This window comes from Giraffa tippelskirchi, chromosome 2, assembly GCF_054371585.1.
Source record: "Giraffa tippelskirchi isolate mGirTip1 chromosome 2, T2T-mGirTip1v1.2.pri, whole genome shotgun sequence".
NCBI lineage: Eukaryota > Metazoa > Chordata > Mammalia > Artiodactyla > Giraffidae > Giraffa > Giraffa tippelskirchi.
The window spans coordinates 83,363,981-83,384,839 of record NC_137276.1 but is presented as its reverse complement, the minus strand read 5'-3'; the positions used below and the strand labels follow the sequence as shown (position 1 = coordinate 83,384,839).

The 20,859-nt window shown below is 43.5% G+C and overlaps 1 protein-coding gene across 4 annotated transcripts in view; it reads right to left on the bottom strand.

Moving 5' to 3' along the window:
- Nucleotides 1-510: 510 nt before the first annotated feature.
- GNG4 (G protein subunit gamma 4) overlaps nt 511-20,859 on the bottom strand; it is a 67,023-nt gene continuing 46,674 nt past the window's right edge. For all 4 annotated transcript variants that reach the window (XM_081569440.1, XM_081569439.1, XM_081569438.1 and 1 more), the window contains one exon: nt 511-4,364. In XM_081569440.1, the coding sequence (XP_081425566.1) occupies nt 4,236-4,364 (129 nt within the window). In that variant the 3' untranslated portion in view covers nt 511-4,235. The remainder of the gene's footprint in view (nt 4,365-20,859) is intronic.

Genomic DNA, 20,859 nt, shown 5'->3' with positions numbered 1-20,859 from the left:
ACAGTCAAGGGAGCTGAGTTTCCCTCCATGTATCTCCAGGTCGGGCTGCCTGGGAGACTGGGTTGCATTCAGAAGATGTATCATTGCAAAGCCAGCTGATGCCTGTAGAGCCCTTTCCCCCAGAGGTGGTGTTTAGTAACAGGGCTTTGTGGCCTGTTATCCATTCATTCCAGTGGTCAGAAGGCAGGAGAGGCTGAGAGGAAGTCATCAGCCTCACTGACAGAGAGGCTGAGCCAAGAGGGAAATCTCAGGAGGATTCCTCACTGTTCTCCCTAACAACACAGATTCCACACATGGCATTCACATGCCCCGTTCATAGGCACTGTCTGCAATGCTCTGGGAGCTACTCTCTGTCCAGAGAGCTATGGATTACAAGTACTTTGTATTTCAGAATGTTATCACATACTTAAATGTCCCACTAATGAGGTTACACCTAAAGAGGAGTAAAAAGTTGAGCTGTCAAAAAAAAGTCAGGGAGGGGTGGACGAAAAATAACCATAGGATTCTCAATTGCTAAGCACACTTTTTATTGAAGTACAACATACATACAGAAAAGGGCACAAACCACAAGTGTACAGCTCAAAGAATTTTCACAAAATAGACATGCCCAGGTGACCAGCAACCGGATCAAGGAACAGAACATCCAAGGAACACTCTTGTGCCCCCGTAAGAGTAACTTACATCCCTACTTGCAAACAGCTTTGCCAGGTTTCTCACTTGATGTAAACGGAACTGTACAGTACAGATTTGCCTCCTCTTGTGAGACTCACACAGTGTCGTGTGTGTGTCTGCAGGATTATCCCTTCTCCTTGCTGTGTAGGGCTTCATTGTATGAATATACTATAATTTGTTTATCCATTCAACATGGGCATGTGGGTACTTTCCAGCTTGGGGTTATTATGAACACTGCTTCTATGAATTTTCTAGTACACTTCTTTTGGTGAATATACATACACATTTCTTTTGGGTAGACACCTAGGAATCGAGTCTTTAGGTTATATGATAAGTACACTTAACCTAGGCTATTTCACAGAAGAATGAGGGATTTATTGGATGGAGCTTGGATGCTCACCGAATTGACAGAAAGCTAGAAAGGAGACTTAGGAAGACAGGTGGGAGCTAAGACGGTCCAGTGGGGCCAAGGAACAAAGCAGAAACAGTCTGCTCAGGACTCTGTCATCCCTAGACACTACTACCAGTGGACACCACCCCTGCAGCCTGCTAGTCTTGGAAACCTTCCTGATGGACCACTGCCATCCCTGGACCATCACAGCTCCCATGAAATGGATCTCAGCATCCCTTAATTTCTGTGTCACTTGCACCAAACTCACAGTCCTAAGCATGGGAGTCTAGGGAGTTCACCCTAGGTCACTGGTCACTGCCTGGTCAGTCTGGTGCTGGAGATGGGGATGCACCTGAGACAGGGAAGACTTTCCCATTTCAGCATCCATGGTGCTGGAGGCACTGCATTCCACTACATTTATTTATATGGGGAGATTTCATGATTTCTCCCTTTAGGAAAGGGGTCAGGTGCTGGACAGTCAAGCTGGAAATGCCACATGACAACTGCTCACTACAGGCAGCTTCATCAGATTCCCTGCTCTTGCTGGGGGGAGGGTCTCATCCACACATTTGTGTGTCTCACAGCCCATGTGCATGAGTTCGACTTTAAGGGCAATACTGAGTTCAGGGATATATTAGAAGGGGCAAGCCACACAAAATGCTGTAGGTTTGAAAGGAAAAGGTGTAGTGAAAGGACAAAAAGCATTTCATGGAGGGATGCAAGGCGGACAGGAGGAGAGGAAGAAGAACATGGAGGGATGGTGAAAGTGAGAACAAAGGGAAGAAGTTTGGTGAAGTCAAGGAGCACGTTATTCTTTCTTGACCTGGTTTAGCTGGTTTCTGTGTTGTCCCACTTTCCCAGTCTCGCTGATGTGCTTTTATGGATTGTGCTTTGCTTGATCAAGTTAATGATGTTGACATGGACCACAAGATAAAGAGATCCTGGTCATAAACCAAAATAGAGGGAGACTGGAAGTCATATTATCACAGACAGCATATAATTATGCTATAGTTTGAGCACACAGCTTCCTAACAACACTGGTATTATCAGGGAGCTTTCATGAAACGAAGAATTGATTTCAACAAAAGAAGCAAAGAATAAAAATGTACTAAAATCATTTACAAGGGTAGCAAGTCACTAATTGACCTGAAAATTATATTTGCCTTTTTTGTGGGTGATTTTATATGATTCTTCCAACTGAATGGATCTTTGAAGTCACGCATTCTAGATCCCTATACTATATCCTGGCATTTAGTACATTTACTTGTTTTAAATAATAATCAGAGCTTTCATCTATGTAGCACCTCCCCCTGTCTTAGAGCAAAGACAGGAGGAGTTCAGTTCAGTTCAGTCGCTCAGTCGTGCCCCATGTTTGTGACCCCATGGACTGCAGCACGCCAGGCCTCCCTGTCCATCACCAACTTCCGGAGTTTACCCAAACCCATGTCCATTGAGTTGGTGATGCCATCCAACCATCTCATCCTCTGTCGTCCCCTTCTCCTCCTGCCTTCAATCTTTCCCAGCATCAGGGTCTTTTCAAATGAGTCAGCTCTTTGCATCAGGTGGCCAAAGTATTGGAGTTTCAGCTTCAATATCAGTCCTTCCAGTGAACAACCAGGACTGATCTCCTTTATGACGGACAGGAGGAGTAACTACCCATTATCCACAATCTGCAGACTGTAATGTTCCAGGCATACAGTGGCTTGCCTTGAATCACAGTGTAGCCACTGCCAGAGCCAGGGTGGGAGGAAGTTCCCAAACAAATGCAAACTCAGACAGAGCACTCACTCTCTGCCCTGTCGTTTATTCCCTTCCTTTATCAGGGGTGATAGAGTTTGTTTTAGGTGGAACCTGCAAGTTTGTCTCAGAAAATTCAAAATCTGTCTAGCCTTCCACGTGGGCAGCCACATATCATTTTCCATAAGCTGCCAGAATATGGGACTGACATGTCTGCTCCCAGGGAAGATGGGAAGAGAAGTGTGCTGTTGAGCAGACCCCAGCAATGGTGCTTCGTGGCACATGGCTCAGGTTGTTTTCAGGTCTACCTACCTACCTGCAAGCAGGTAGGGCTGTAAGACAGTGGAACTCAGGGGCTTAGGAGTCAGACTGTCTGCACTCAGGTCCCAGCCTTCTGGCTTACTATCTATAGCTGTGGGGAAACTACATGGTCTCTCTGTGCCTCAGTTTTCCTCTTTTTAGAGCCTATGGATATTGTTGGAGGATTAAGTAAGTGGATACGTGTGAATGCTTCGATCAGTGGATGCTACATGGTGAGTTGCTGCCCCTGACTTGCTCCTCTGGGGCAGGGGCCACCCTGGTGAAACCCTGCAGGGCCCAGTGCTGTGCCCAGAACAGGCCCTTATTAATGTAGCCCCTGCAGGGCAGGAGCCAGAATAGGAGGAAGCAGGATGAAGTGGTATTTGGAGAGAAGAAACGTGCCCCTGGCCTGCTTGGCCAGAGCATGTAAAGAGAAGTAATGGGGCCACATTTACAGTTAAGCTCACTCCAATATCTACTCCACACCTACATCTATAGAAGGACCACCTACAAAGGGAATCAATGACAATCAGTGGGAAACAGGGGTCTGGGCTCTCCATCAGGGGCTGAGTCACAGGGCTCCCGGATGACCCATATTTAGAAAACCATCCAGTGATGTGGGTTCTTTCTTTTTTAAATAGGATGATGGGAAAGTCAGAAATAGAAAACTTCCAGAACTTTCTCCAGGAAGAGAGATGGAACCTTTACCCACAGACTTCAGTTAGTCAAAATGCTCTAATTTGATACTGAATGATGGTAAATGGGGGGCTTGTTGAGTACCTTTTATCTTCTCAATAAATTATCCACTAGAATGTATAAACTTGACGTATGTAAACTTGGGAACTGATGTTTAAAAAATTTAAGCTCTTACACCCATACTTATTTTTAACTTGGCATATTTGTTATTTGGCTATAAAAAATGTGTATTTTCTTTTCTAATAATGACAGTAACAGAAACATGAAAAGAAAAGGTGAAATTGCAGACAATGAAGAAAACCAATGAAAAGACAAGCAGTGGGGTAAAGCTGGTTGGGCAGCGGTGAGTGTGGGCAGAGCTCCCTAAAGCTAAGAGCATGCACGGTCTCTACCAGGGATTTTACAGACAGAAAAGGAGACATTTGCATAACAAATGGAGTCAGAGGATGGTACAAAAGAACTTCTTCTCTCGGAAGGGGTTTTCTGACGCAGGCACTGGGATGATGAGAGGGTCCTCCCGCACATGAGCTTCACAGTAGGCCAGGAGGTCCGCCGCTGCCTGGGAGACCTGGGGGGTACACAGCACAAGTGCGGGGTTAGAGGCCAGTTCACGGTGGGTCCAAGGCAGGGGTGTCAGTTTGGAGAGTGGACAAGCCTGAGGATAGGCTGTGTTGCGTGCACTGCCAATGACAAGGCCATTCCGAGGCCTGGAGAGAGGGCTTATGCAAATCCAGAGGAGACAGGTTTTGAAAGTTGCCTCTGAGGAAATGCAATAGAGAAGAACAAACCTGACTCCACATTGGATCTATTCCTTTAGCTCTAACCCTTGTGCTCTGTTATCTGTGCTTTGTCATGCAGGCTCTGCATCTTTCTTAAAAGAATGCTCCTCCTGAAATATACAGGAGAGCCCATTCTCAAGGCTCTGACCTTTAAAAGTATAACACTTTTCCATTTACATAGAGATAGAAAGTTGCAGAACAGAGAGCAACATTTATTTTGTTGGAGGTTTATGGGAATATTGTGACCAGAGCTATGTGGACAGCTGTGAGAACAAAGGATTCCAATACCAAGAAATTTGCAACAACCAGCCACCCTCTCTCCTCCTTTAGTATAAAAGAAACCTGAGCTCTAATTCAGGGAAGATGGTTCTTTGGGACACCAGTCCACCATTTTCTCCATCTGCTGGCTCTCCGAATAAAGTCGCTCTTCTTTGCCCCGACAACTCGTCTCTCGACTTAGTGGCCTGTCATGTGCCAAGCAGTACGAGCTTGGACTAGGTGACAGAAAGAGGTGCCACCCGGTAGAAGTGCAGATCAATACCAAGGGAGGTATGAGGCACCATCAGGAAGGTCTAGACATCTTGTCCTACTCGGAACTGAGTGATGAGGGAAGGCTCCAGGCCAGTAGCCTCACCAGTGACTCTCTAAAACTACCTCTAGACAGATAAAGCCAATTTCTGCCCCTGGCCAAGCCAGTGTGATTGTAATTATTATTATTAGTGTTATTGTTTTACTGCAATCCACTCTCATGACCAACCCAGGCACTTCATCCTCCCCAGGAGAACACAGATCATAAGGACATTACAGAGAACACACACACATAAGCTACACACAATAAGCACACATTGAACTTGGAACGGCCACTTCCCTGAGGAGAGAATTGCTCCCGACCAGAAACCTCTTTGATTTTCCTTTCAGGCTTCTCTGAAGCCTGTTGACACTTGGCAACTGTGGATCAAATTATCTTCCAGGTAATCTCCAGGAGTTCCAGGGGAGGAGCAGGTGGGAGAAGGCAAGGCACTGAGAAGCGTTTACTAAGAGGAAGTGACCAGCTCATTGGGCCCATGGTCTATGTCACGAGTCCAGCAAATGACTGGTCTGCGTATTAAATCATCCTGCCGATTAGCTTGTTCTGCCTGTAAGTGCTTATTAGAGGCTACAGGCTGGAGTAAGCATATAGCAGTCAAAAGAAATCCTTTTCAGGCAATTAGTGTCTAAATCTTCCCCAGAAGGATAAACATGCTGCAGGTGAATGAAAAATGTTTGAAGGCCCCCAGTACACACAAGCCATACACCTTCCATCCAGGTTTTAAAAATTGGCCGTCGGTACTTCCCTAGTGGTGCAGCGGCTAAGATTCCACATTCCCAATGCAGGGGGCCTGGGTTCAATCGCTGGTCAAGGAACTAGATTTTACATGCTGTGACTAAGAGTTCACATGCTGCAACTATTAATAAAAGTGCCACAACTAAGACCTGGTACAGCCAAATAAATAAATATTGAAAACAAAACAAAAACAATGCCACCAATGCTCAAAACTTAAAAAAAAAAAAAAACTGGACCATCTTCCAAAATATTATAGAAAATCTTCTAATTTCCAGCTCAGATTTACCTATTTCAGCAAGGGCTAGAATATAACAAATAATTTTAGTAGAGATACGTAATAAATTTTTCCTTCTGATGAAACAACTGAAACTTGAGCCAATGAGTCAACCTAAATCTTGACAAAGTCTACATTTGTTGGGAGTGTGGAATAGAGCATCAGGCTTCCCTGTCCTTCTCGGCCCCAAGATGGCTGTGCGACTTTAGGTAAGTCACTCAAACTCTCTGAGCTTTAGCTTCCTCATTTATAACACTGGGAGAGTGAGCTATCTCTAAGATCCTGTTTACTCTAAACAGTTTGTAGTTTTAGCTCTAATGCCACCACGGCAGTACTGTAGAGCCTAAATAAAATGGACGTTGGGCTGAATGAGAATGAAGTTTGCAGTGATTCACAGGACACCCATGCAGGAATCTCCCAGGTGAGGCGAGGGCACAAATATAGGCCTTCAGGGGACCTACGAGGCCACCACAAGGGGCTAGAGAACAAGAGCAGGGAAGCTGACTCTGAAGCCCATAAAGGTGTGATGCAGGGACTTTGCTGGTGGCCCAGTGGCTAAGACTCCGTGCTTCCAATGCAGGGGGCCTGGGTTTGATTCCCGTTCAGGGAACTTGATTCCACATACTGCAACTATTATCAGAGTTCATGTGCCGCCACTGAAAGATCCTGTGTGCCACAGCTAAGACCTGGTACAGCCAAATAAATAAATGTATTTTTTTAAAAAAACTCTTAATAGACATATAAAAAACCAGAATCACATAGTGAGTGCTTGGGCGTGGAGACTGAGCCTGGCATCAGGCTTGTCACCTTCTGAACCAAAGCCAAGGGCTCTCCCCTGACTGCCTGGGTCGCAATCCTCTCCTCTCTACTCCAGGCTTCTCCTTGAGCCCACAGAGGCAAGGGGTCTTCTCCATGGCCACTGTGTTAGGATGACCACAGGATTCACCCAACGGCTCCTCCCACAACCACTGTGAACCGGTCTTCACCACTGGCCAGGCCAGCGTGCACAAGAAGGTGGCAATGTTCAAACAACTATCTTCCTTCCCTAAGAGCTAGATCCTCTTAGCTCTAACTTCAGTGAGTTCTTCCAGATGCTTCATTTAAGAATGTCTTGGGATTTCCCTGCTGGTCCAGTGGCTAAAACTCCATGCTCCCAATACAGGGGGTCAGGTTTGATCCCTGGGCAGGGAACTAGACCCCACATGCTGCAACTAGGAGTTCAAATGCCACAACTAAGATCCAGGACAGCCAAATACAAATAAATTTTAAATATATATATATATATATTTTTAAAGTCTTATCTTCATCCCCTATCTCTAGTTTTCATTTTTCCCATCTATTTTACTTTTGGGGACAAGGACATGCTTCCATTCGTTCTGAATTCTCTATAAACCTTACAATTTCATCTAGGAAGCTGTGTGTCAACCTTTCAGCTAATTGAGAGGCTATGGGGAAAAAATACGGCAAGACTTTTGCTTTCCAGGGGTCTGAGAAGACTCAAAAATTGTAACATTACTAAAATAATCAGGGTGTGCTAAAACATCACAAAAGCACAGCTGCACACCTCTGCAGGGCTACAGAGACAGGGCTGTCAGAGTACCTCACCCCCTCCAGTTCCACATGGGGGCAGTTACCCTGGTAAACCCGCCCCTTTTATCCAGAGGCTGGCTCCAGCCAACTGATCGCAGAGACATGATTTTCTGGCAAGTCAAGAATGGCTCTTATCTTGTGGCAGATCCATATTAAACAAGTTTAAGAGACAACCATATAAAATCATTAATCAAAATAATAGCTGACATGAACTGAGTCCTTATTATTAATATGTGCCAAGCCCTGTGCTAAACACATCGTTATATGTCTTGTGTGTGTATGCATGCTCAGTCGTGCCCAACTCTTTGGGACCCCATGGACTGTAGCTTGCCAGGCTTCTCTGTCCATGGAACTCTTCAGGCAAGAAGTTTGGAGTGGGTTGCCATTTCCTCCTCCAGCGGATCTTCCTGACCCAGTGATCGAACCCACGTCTCTAGCATCTCCTGCCTTGGCAAGCAGATTCTTTACCACTGAGCGAAAGCTATGGCTTTTCCAGTAGTCATGTATGGATGTGAGAGTTGGGCCATAAAGGAAGCTGAGCACTGAAGAATTGATACTTTTGAACTGTGGTGTTGGAGAAGACTCTTGAGAGCCCCCTGGACTACAAGGAGATCAAACCAGTCAATCCTAAAGGAAATCAGTCCTGAATATTCATTGGAAGGACTGATGCTGAAGCTGAAGCTCCAATAGTTTGGCCACCTGACGTAAAGAACTGACTCATTGGAAAAGACTCTGATGCTAGGAAAGATTGAAGGCAGGAGGAGAGGTGGACGACAGAGGATGAGATGCTTGGATGGTATCACCGACTCGATGGACATGAGTTTGAGCAAGCTCCGGGAGTTGGTGATGGACAGGGAATTCTGGTGTGCTGCAGTCCATGGGGTCACAAAGAATTGGACACGACTGAGCAACTGAACTGAACTGAGCCACTGGGGAAGCCCCATTATATATCTGGCCTCATTTAATTCTTCTAAATACTATTATTAAAGTCACTTTACAGATGAGGAAACTAAGGCATGAAAGTTAAGAAATCTGTCCAAGTTCATACAACTGGTAAGAGAGAGACCAGGATTGAAGCTAAGCAGTCTGGCTACAGAAGCTACACACTACAGTAGCTGCCTGATTAATTGTTCATGAAAACTGTACCTGGAAGGTGGCCTGGAAATTTCTTGTCTGCTGGGCCAGCACACTCTCTTTGTAGACCAACCACCTGGGAACTCATGTGACCAGAAGGAGCAGTCCTGCAACTAAAATTTCTTAGGTCATTTGTTTAATCCAGGGACAATTTTAAAATAATCTTTTGGTCATGCTGCACTGCATGTCAGATCTTAGTTCTCTGATCAGGGATTGAATCTGCACCCCCAGCATTGTCAGCATGGGATCTTAACCACTGGACCACCAGGGAAGTCCCCCATGGACAATCTTGCCAAGAAAACCATAAGAGTTGAGTGTCAGCAGCTGGGACTGGCTTCCTCTTCCTATGCCCTGGCTTGGATGGATGCTCCAATGTTGCTCTGAGACTCCTTCCTCTAGGCTGTGACCTGCACGCTGTTAGTGTATAAACAAGGATGCTATTACACTGGGTTGGCTCTAATTCCTTAGTAGCAGCCTTTTTAAACTAAAGGTTTCCCAGGTGGTGCTAGTGGTCAAGAATCTGCCTGCCAAGGCAGGAGATACAAGAGACACAGGTTCAATCCCTGGGTCGGGAAGATCCCCTGGAGGAGGAAAATGGCAACCCACTCCAATATTCTTGCCTGGAACTTCCCATGGACTAGAGGAGCCAGGCGGGCTACAGTCCACAGGGTCCCAAAGAGTTGGACATAACTGGGCACAGCATAGCCTTTTTAAACTAAAGCCCAAGCCAGAGAATTTGAGAAAGTGAAACTTAAGATCAACCAATCACAAACAGCAAGCTAGGCTTTCCCACTTAATGCAACTGCTTAAGCTAAACCAGTCAATGCTTTGCTTCAACATCTTCTCTACAAACACCTTGCCCTCTGCCTGTCAATGGATGGTTCTAACTACCTCTGGTTTGGCATTGTGCAGCTTCGACTCCACCTATGTCCAAATTAAATCCAAAAATTTTAATGTTCTTCAGTTTACCTACTAACAACAGGATCCAGCTGGTCCGAAGTTTGCTAAATATCATTAGCAGATATTTTCTGGTTTTCGGTTTACTAAATAGCATCACTTTTTTTTTTCTTTTTGGTTTGCTAAATATTATCACAGCTTCCTTCCTCTTGATCAGTTTACTTGTTCCGATGCTCGTCACCATCCGTTCACTGTAGGCAGATTTGACTAATTTTCTGAGAGCAACCTAACCGCAAGGGGGCGCTGCCTCCTCCACCATCAGGCCAGGGCACGGGAGGAGGGGCTCAAAAATTGGGGCTTTAGGGGTCGCCCTGCGGAGGTGAGTTAAGACTGGTCTCCTTCCGGTCTCACAGTTGTGTATTTGCTCCCCTCACAGCCCCAGGTCTACAACCATGCCATCAACATGTGGCCTCGCTAGCTCTAAGCAGGTCCAACCTAGGGCTTTTTCTATCATCTATCAAAGGTGATACTGCACTTGATACTAGATTTTTCTTTCAAGAAAACAAGCTGTTCTTGGAGTGCCTCCCTTTGTTGTTTCAGGGTCACAGATGTGCTTGCTTAGTTTTATCTACACACCTCTGGATTGCAGAGTTCCATCTGGAGCACCTGTACTACAAGAATGAAACCAGAATTGTTAGTACTGGTACCAAGTAATCAGCACCCAGTTTTGTGTGGATCTGGGTCAGCTCCACACAGTATTAGTTTTATAGAGGCACTCAAATTATTGAGAACATCCTACAGCACGGTATGAACATGTTAAATCATTTTACAACAAAAGGAGTTTTCCACCTTTTCCCACCTTCGCCATCAGCTTTATTTCATGCAGTATCCAAGGTCCCTTTACTCCTGTGTAACCAAAGTCTCTTGGCTAACCTCTGAAGCTTGCTGTAATGGGATCTGAAAAGATACACACATGTAATGATCATCTTAATGAGCCTTCCACAGGAAAGGGGACATCCTAACACACAGTTTAGTATCTGGGCATTAATTAAACTAAAAACCCACTCCTTAGATTGAAAGGGAGGGTTTCCTTAATCAGCCCTAGATTGATTTTTATGGTTCAAAGTTTCCTTCAGTGTATTTAAAATACTGCATGTAGACTTCACCATATCCTACAAACATCTTCCATCTTTCTAACATAAAATAGACAATTTACTTTCAAAGAGAATTTTTTATTCTGAAATTTAAAACTCCGTTACTGTTTATGTTTTCTTATCAAGCCTGAAGTCTGCTTTGCCTTTAAGTCCTCTGTTACAAAATGCCCAGAGCATCTCTGCCTCCTCTCCTTAGTGCTGAAGTGTTAAAGAGTTACAAGATAACAGATGTTGAAAAGAGAAAAGAATTGGGAGCTAGGGAACAACTGTGGAATTTTACCATTACATTTCAGAGTAAAAGAGGTGATTAAAACAGCTCAAGTTAGCACATAATCCCATTTGTTGCACTATAATTACAAGCTTCAATGATGGGGAGAAAATGTTGCAATTACTAAGTCACATTCTGGGACAAGACAGATGACATAATTACTATTCTGGCTGTGACACCCACTGCATTTATCCTTTGCATCTAAAGTACAGCGACTCACACCTATTTTTCAGCAATCCTGGTCTGTTTAACAATACTATTTGGAATAGATCACAGGCATTCTTGATGGCTCTCCCTGTTCCTCCCTCCCCCACAAGAAAACAAAGCAGGATTAGAGTCAAGAGCACAGCCAGGTTGCATCCCCCACTGAGCAACGATATCTTTCACAAGTTCAAACCTGGTACAGGTGCCAACAGAAGAAATCATATGCCATGTATCCCTAATAAAACCCTGAGGACTTTACAGGTCTATGCCTCACCTCTAAATTCTGAGCTAAAGCTACAGGGTGAATCCTTGTGAATTTTTTTTCTTTCTTCTAATGTTGGATATTATTTGAGATTAACACACCAGTTTTGTTTTGTTTTTTTAAAGAATGTGCCTGCAAGGTGGGAGCCTAGGGTTTGATCCTTGGGTCAGGAAGATCCCCTGGAGAAGGAAATGGCAGCCCACTCCAGTGTTCTTGCCTGGAAAATGCCATGGACAGAGGAGCCTGGCGGGCTATAGTTCATCAGATCACAAAGAGTCAGACATGACTGAGTGACTAATACTTATTATTTTTTAACTTTATTATTATTTTTAAAGACTTTATTGAATTTGTTACAATATTGCTTCTGTTTTAGGCTTTGGTTTTTTTGTCCCTGAGGCATGTGGGATCTTAGTTACCCAACCAGGGATCGAAAGGGATCAAATCAAACCTCCTGCACTGGAAGCGCAGTCTTAACCACTGGACTTCCAGGGAAGTCCTAACACCAGTTTTTAAGGGCATTCTCAAGATACTTGCAAATAATTATGCTATAGGCTGAATGTGTGTGTCCTCCCTGCCACCCGCTAAGTTTATAAGTGAAACCAAAATCTCCAGTGCCAGGGAGATGGGGCCTTTGGTAGGTAATTAGGTCATGACGGTTGAAACTTCATGAATGGAATTGAGATGGGCTGGGACCTGGGACCCTTTGCTGCAATATCTGCACCTGGACAAACATCCCCTTGAGCACCGAAATACAAAGAAACTATAAAGGACTAAAAATAATTGTGTTACAATGTACAGCTGGGGCAAATTATGGACACAAGATAGGAAAAGACCAAAACCCAACTGCTGCTCCTGAAGAGTTGGGAGCAAAAACAGGGTGTTGGGAGCAAAAACAGGGTACTGCGCATGCCCCTTGCACACAACAGCACCAAAGCGGTGGGCAAACCTCCTAAACCACCCCTCTGGTTCCACCCCTCACCCCATATAAGGAGCTGACTTGCCACGTAGAAGAGTGAGGAAGCAAGGAAACCTGTTACTTCTTTCCTCCAGACCCCCACTCCCAGCTGTAGCAGGGGCCCCAGAAAAGCCTTGCTTGAATTTCTTGTCTGGCCTCTGATCAATTTCTATTGATTAAAGGTCCGTCTAGTCAAGGCTATGGTTTTTCCAGTAGTCATGTATGGATGTGAGAGTTGGAATATAAAGAAAGCTGAGCGCCGAAGAATTGATGCTTTTGAACTGTGGTGTTGGAGAAGACTCTTGAGAGTCCCTTGGACTGCAAGGAGATCCAACCAGTCCATCCTAAAGCAGATCAGTCCTGGGTGTTCATTGGAAGGACTGATGTTGAAGCTGAAACTCCAATACTTCGGCCACCTGATGCAAAGAGCTGACTCATTGGAAAAGACACTGATGCTGGGAAAGATTGAGGGCAGAAGGACAAGGGGATGACAGAGGATGAGATGGCTGGATGGCATCACTGACTCAATGGACATGGGTTTGGGTGGACTCAGGGAGTTGGTGATGGACAGGGAGGCCTGGCGTGCTGCGGTTCATGGGGTCGCAAAGAGTCGGACACGACTGAGCGACTGAACTGAACTGAAAGAGGCCAAGAACCCTGCTGCTGCTGCTGCTGCTGCTAAGTCGCTTCAGTCGTGTCCAACTCTGTGCAACTCCATAGACGGCAGGCCACCAGGCTCCTCTGTCCCTGGGATTTTCCTGGCAAGAACACTGGAGTGGGTTGCCATTTCCTTCTCCACCAAGAACCCTGGTAGGTAATAAAATTAGTGCTCTTATAAGAGAAAAGGTCTCTCTCTCCCTCCCTTCCATGTGAGGTCACAGCAAGAGGGTAGCCATCTGTAAGCCTAGAAGAGACGCCTCACCAGAACCTGACTACGTTGGTACCCTGATCTGAGGCTTCCCAGCCTACACAGCTGTGAACAATGAATTTCTACCGTTTTGAGTCACTTAAGTCCATGGTATTCTGATACAGCAGACATTTGGCTTCCAGTGGTTTCCAGCAAATGTTGTGTATTGACCAGATCAATATTGGTAATTCTCAATCATTGGCTCCTAGGGCACAAATAGCATCTAGTAGGGAGTAAGGTTATTCCTGGAGGAAACCAGAGGGGGTGGGAGATATGTGTGAATACGTGATGATATAACAGAGAGTCCTTCTCTGAATTCTAAAGTCAAATGTCCAGAATAACGAATCAGCTGCTGTTCACTATCACCAGCATACAGGTTGTTTTTTTTTTTTTTTCCACATCAAAAGTTGATTGCACATTTGCAGCAACACAGATGGACCTGGAGATTATCATACTAAGTGAAGTAAGTCAGACACAGAAAGATAAACATCGTATGATATTGCTTATATGCAGAATCTAAAAAAAAAATGATACAAATGAACTTATTTACAAAACAGAAACAGACTCACAGACTTGGAGAATGAATTTATGGTCACCAGAAGGGAAGAGTAGGTGGGAGGGATAGATTAGGAGTTTGAGATTGACATGTACACACTGCTATACTTAAAATTGATAACCAATAAAGACCTACTGTAAAAGTTGATTACATATTAAGAGGTAATTCTGAGATACTTGAAAGAGAGTTTTAATATCCCCAAGTTAATCTAAGAAAGAGCTTACTATTACATGGCTTTCACCATCAGGAACTGCAAAGCTCTCAGTTAGTTTAGAGTGACTAACCCAGGTCCACCCAGGATCTTGATTTAACCAAACCCTTTTAACAGGTTGGTATGTGACATACATGACTTTGACCACCGGTCAGCTTTGACACATCACAATTTCCCACAAAGGAAGCCAAAATTCAGTAATTTTGCAAGTTCACCAAGAGAGTGATTTATTTGGTGACAGAAATTAGTGAGTCACTGAAGAGTTTCCTGACTGATGTAGGAGTGAAAGATGAACATAACAAATGGGTTCTAGCTCCAGTGATTCTAGAAAGCTAGCAGCATCTCAGAAAGGAAGCAGGGGTTTATGAGTCAGAAAACAACATCCTGGATGGAGTTGCACTCAGCGCTGCTGAGCTGTGTCATCTGGGCACTCAGTTTCCACTCCTGTGGAAATAGCAATACCTGGTAGTTAGTGGCTAAATGATACAATAGATGTATTATATGTACAATGTATTATTATTTCATTATTCATTTGGCTACTTTTTGGTAGGGTGGGAAAGGTGTTTGGGCCATAGACATGAAGTGGTTTTTGCTCAGTCACTAAGCTGTGTCCAGTTCTTTGCAACCCCATGAACTGCAGCATATCAGGCTCCTCTGTCCTCCACTGTCTCCTGGAGTTTGCTCAAATGCATGTCCATTGAGTCGGTGATGCTATCTAACCATCTCATCCTCTGCTGCCCCCTTCTCCTTTTGCATGAAGTAATCTCTCAGAAATGATCAGGGCAATTTGATCTCCGAGGTGCCCCCGCCCACAACATCCCCTTGAATTGGGAGGCATGCTTCATCTTCTTGTTCTCCTACTCAACATTCTACTCTCTGATTTAACTGAAAGATTTCTCTCCTTTTATCCGATACCTATTTCTAGAAGTGCTCATTCGTAACACCTGTTCTTAATTTTATGTCTAAATCTGATTGTAGAATATTATCATCTGAATCAGTTAACTTCTAAAGGTCTGGGCAAGGGCTGCAAATGTTTTTGGCAGAGGAAGGGGAAATGAAGAAAAGGGTTAAACCTCAATTGCTAAATTAGCAGAAGCTCGAATAAGAAAGAGTTGCTACAGAGTATAGAGGAGACATATGAAAAAGGCAAAAATCTACAAGCATTGCCTCTAGACTTTTGGCTAGATCATACAACATAATTTATATTTAATTTTTTTTTAGAAATGTCATTCTTTCTACCATAACATCATCTAACATCTTTCAAAAAATATTTATTTGGCTGAGTGGCATGCGAACTCTCAGTTGCGGCATGTGAGATCTAGTTCCCTGACCAGGGATTGAAGCTGGTCACCTGCATTGGGAATGTGGAGTCTTAGCTACCTGACCACCAGGAAAGTCCCTATTATCTTAATTATATCCCTTTTCCTGGACTTCACCAGACCCTTTAAATCATCCATCAGTGATCTATCAGAACGTGAAGATATCCCCAATTTTGCTTTTTTTAAACTTGTTCACAGGGAACACCATGATATTTAAGCCTTCTTTCTTTTGTTTTAATAACTGATTTTGGCTTCAGAATTTTCTGCACTGGCTTCAGAAAGTTAATAGTACATGTTTTATCTTTTGGGAAAATAAAACCATAAAAAATTCTGTTCCTTCCAAAGAATTCACAAACTGGCAGCGCAGCTGCAACTCTTAGGAAATGCTATAAAAAATAAGTATAACATGTACAGATGTGAGATGTGGACCATGAAGAACAGGCTGAGCATGGAAAAATTGATGCTTTCAAACTGTAGTGTTGGAGAAGACTCTTGAGAGTCCCTCAGACTGCAAGGAGATCAAACCAGTCTATCCTAAAAGAAATCAGTGCTGAATATTCATTGGAAGGTTTGAGGCTAAAGATCCAATACTTTGGCGACCTAATATGAAGAGCTGACTCATTGGAAAAGCCCCTGATGCTGGGAAAGATTGAAGGAAGGAGGAGAAGGGGACGACAGAGGAGGAGATGGTTGGATGGCACCACCGACTCAATGAACATGAGTTTGAGCAAGCTCTGAGAGATGGTGAAGGACAGGGAATCTGGCATGCTGTAGTCCATGGGGTGGCAAAGAGTTAGACACAACTTAGTGACTGAACAACAATGTGTTAAAGAAGTATCTATTAGAAGAATTATGAGAAAAAAACCCTACACGTGAAATAAGAATCACGATGTTGATGCCTAAAGGGCTATGTCAGAAAACTTTTGGCCACTTACCACTGGCTCCAGCAAACAGCTCTGGATTATCCAGGCTGCTGGAGGAAATGATTAGTCTAAAGACAATCCCAACCAAATTTACACTTCAATCTGGAATATAAGTTATGATTTCTACGCAATGTGTTTCCATAAAAATATGGTCATATTTTGCACTGGGCAGTTAATACTGAAGAGATGGGAAGACAGATTCTATACAAAAAGAATAATGCACATACAAATAATTAAATTGTTTAACTGAACTGACAGTAGTCAAGAACCATTCCTCGGTTTGAAATACAAGTGGTTTAGGCTGATGGTGTGGCGGTGAGATCCTGCAGGGAACAAACAGAGGAGTCCCCTTTTCTGTTTCCTGCACTAAGTGGTCACCTCATGCGGCACCCTCTTCCCCCTTCAGATGCCCTCGAACTACACAGGTAAGAAGTTCAGAGGAGGGACTTCCTGGGGGGTCCAGTGGTTGAGAATCCGCCTTGCAATGCAGGGGACGCAGGTTTGATTCCTGGTCAGGGAACTAAGATCCCTCATGCCATGGAGCAACTAAGCCTGCCCGCCACAATCAGAGAGTCTGTGCACCACAACAAAATACCCCACATAACCCAACAACGGTCGCTTGTGCTGCAACTAAGACCCAACACAGATGAATCAATTAATAACTATTAAGAAAAAGAAGTTCAGAGGAGGGAGTAAGGAACTGAGTCCTGGGGGAGGTGGCACTTCTGTAGGGGCATGATTTCCAGGAATAACTTGACTTTTGGAAATAGCTTTATTGCCTTTATGACAATAATAATCCTTATTTTTTTGTAAAATTACCCCAAAGGACAGAGATGGAAGTAAAAATCAACAGAAACCCTGCCATTTGGAGAGAACATTTGGTGAACATCTTTACAGACATCTTACTATCCATCTTTGTACATACAGTCTCACATGCTGTTCTGCAATATGCTTTTATAATCACTCAGAGCACACAGATGTACATCATTTAATCAGATGATACAGTGTAACACTGTCTGTATATAACTTAGGTGAAATAAAATTCGTATTTTATGGCAAGACAAGAAAAACTTAAGACACAAAAAATTTTCTCTGCCATTTGGCTGTCTTTCTCTCCCCACTGTGCATTATGTATGATGCACTGCACAAACCTCCCCTTTGGCAGAAATACCTGCTTGACCATCAAGTGCAACATTCTCTTAGCATCAGTAAGTACAGTTGAGTTCAGTCGCTCAGTCGTGTCCGACTCTTTGCAACCCCATGGACTGCAGCATGCAAGGCCTCCCTGTCCATCACCAACTCCCGGAGTTCAAACTCATGTCCATTGAGTCGGTGATGCCATCCAAACATCAATGTACTGACTGTACAAGCATCAGTAAGATTGTACAAGCATCAGTAAGCATCAGTAAGATTGCACAAGCATCAATGTACTGATGTACAAGCATCAGTAAGACAACTCCTCAAAGATGACATTCCTTCTTGACCTTATAGGGGTCACATGACCCACCACTTTGTACTTGCAGACCAGGATTATGTAAACTGTCAATAACACATTATTTGATGTACGGCCTTCTGTCTCAAAAAACGTATATAACTCTGCTTTGACTTCTAACAGGCGGAACAGTTCTCAGAGCTTTCTGAGATGCTCTTCCTGGGTTATAATCCTCAATTTGGTTCCAATAAAATCTTCCCTTTCTTTCTGATTAATTTTTCGTTGACACTATTTAACCAATCCGTGTGTATGCTTAGTTGCTCAACTGTCTCCAACTCTTTCCGACCCCACAGACTGTAGCCCTCCAGGGTCCTCTGTCCATGGGATTCTCTAGGCAAGATGCTGGGGTGGGTTGCCATTCCCTTCTCCAGGGGATCTTCCTGACCCAAGGATTGAACCCGGGTCTCCTGCATTGCAGATAGATTCTTTACTGTCTGAGCCACCAGGGAAGCCCAACCAATCCCTACTGATGGACAAAAATATAATTTTTTGACATTATAATAGTGTTCTGATGAAATTCTCATAGTCCTTCATTATTTGTGAGATTGTCTCCTTTGGGTAATCCCTAGAAGAGAGTGCTGGGTCAGAGTATGCACAATAAACATTTTGATACATATTCCAAGCCACTCTTTGGGAAGACTATAGGTTTCCACTCCAACTATCAAAACAATTGCTCACTTCCTTTAACAGTTGATAACAATATAGGATTTAAGCAACAATTAAAAACATCAATAGTCTGGATCCCAGTTTTTTTTTTCCAAGTGCATCTCAGTGTTTTTTGGAGGCGCAACTCTTGTATTGTCTTTTTTTTTAAAATTTTTTTGGCTATGCCATGCAGCTTGGAGGATCTTAATTCCCCGACCAGGGATCGAACCTGCAGTGCCTCCTGCAGTGGAAGTACAGAGTCTTAACCACTGGACCACCAGGAAGTTCCTGTTGTATTATTTTTGAAGCTAAATGTCTCTTCATATATTTGACCCTTTACATGTCTCCTTTTCAAATTGCCTATTCATGTCAGTTGTGCATTTTTTTTAAAAAGGGAGGATCTTTTTTATCTGCTTTAATTTTTCTTACAAGGGAGGCTGTTTTTTTATCTTATTTTTTCAGAGAAATTAAATTTAAAGATATTAACCTTTGTTACTCAGGTAGCAAATGTTTCTCTTAATTTGTTGATCGGAAGATTTTTACCATATAGAATTTTTTTTTAAAATGCAATTAAAACTTTTACTTAATGAACTGTAGATTATGCTTGGCCTTCCCAAACTCACATTATAAAAAAATATTTGTTCCTATTTTACAAGTACTTTTATGGTTTTGTTATATTTAAATCTTTGACTAAAGTTATGGACTGAAATATGTTTCCCCAGACTCATGTTGAAGCCATAACCCCTAAAAACATTAATAAAGGGGATTCTCCAGGCAAAAATACTGGAGTGGGTTGCCTTGCCCTCCTCCAGGGGGTCTTCCTGACCCAGGAATTGAACCCGAGTCTCTTCTGTCTCCTGCCCTGGCAGGCAGGTTCTTTACCAGCCTCATTAAAATGGAGTGAGGAAGCCGGAAGGGGGAGCTCTCAGACAGAACTGTGCAAGTCAGTCATAGGAAGCATTTCAGTTTCAAACACCAGCAGAAGAATCCTCAACAGAAAAGAATCTTCAGTTATAAGCCCCAACAGGAAAAGAGGTACATGGAATCTCCTACAAGAAATCCATTACCCCTGCAACTTGGCCAGTGAGAAACTACCACCACTCTGAACTCTCGATTTTCTCCAATGGACTTTCATTCAGAAGCACCCCTTCCAGCTTTCTCCTTTTTCTCTATAAAATAACACTCGTCTCCTTTGTTTGTTGGACTTGCCCATAGTTTCTGCTGTAGCATGATCTTCCTGAATTGCAAGTCTCTGCTATTTCCAAATAAATCCATCTTTGCTGGTAAAATAGCTGACTTTTATTTTTAAGGTTAATATTTCCAGTCTAACTATATTTGGAGACAGGGCCTCCATGGAGATAGTTGGCCCTCTGTATTCATGGAATTTGTATCAGTGGATTCAACCAACAACGAACTGAAAATGTTTGGGGGAAAAAAAGAAAAACAGAAAGTTCAAAAAGGCAAAACTTGAATTTGCTGCACACCAGCAAGTGTTTACATAGCATGTATGCTGTATTTACAATATTTACATAGCATTTACATTGTATTAGGTATTATAAGCAATCTAGAGATGATTTCAAGTATATGAGGAACCTCCCTGGTGGTCCAGTGGCTAAGATTCCGTGCTCTCAATGTATGGGGCCCAGGTTCAATCTCTGGTCAGGGAACTAGATCCCACATGCTGCAACCAAGAGTTCACATGCCACAACCAAAGATACCGCCTGCCATAACTAAGGCCTGGCACAGCCAAGTAAATATTTTTTAAAACCTATATGATAGGATAAGTGTGGTTTATATGCAGACACTACACCATTTTATATATGGAACTTGAGCATTCTTGAACTTTGGTATCTAAGGAAGGTCCTGGAAACAATCCCCTACAGATAAGAAAGAATGACTATAATTCAGGCTAGATGGGGTCATAAGGTGGGACCCTAATCGAACAGGACTGTGTGAGTTTATAAGAAGAGGAAGAGACCCTAGAAGGCTCTCTCTTCACATGAGCACAGAGGAAAGGCTGTGTGAGAACAGACTGAGAAGGCAGCTAGCTGTCTGCCACAGAAGGAGAGGCTTCAGCAGACTGCTGAAGTGTCTAAATTGGCAACTAGGTTGCCAACACCCTAACCTTGGACTTCTAGCCTCCAGAAGGATGAGAAAATAAATTCCTGA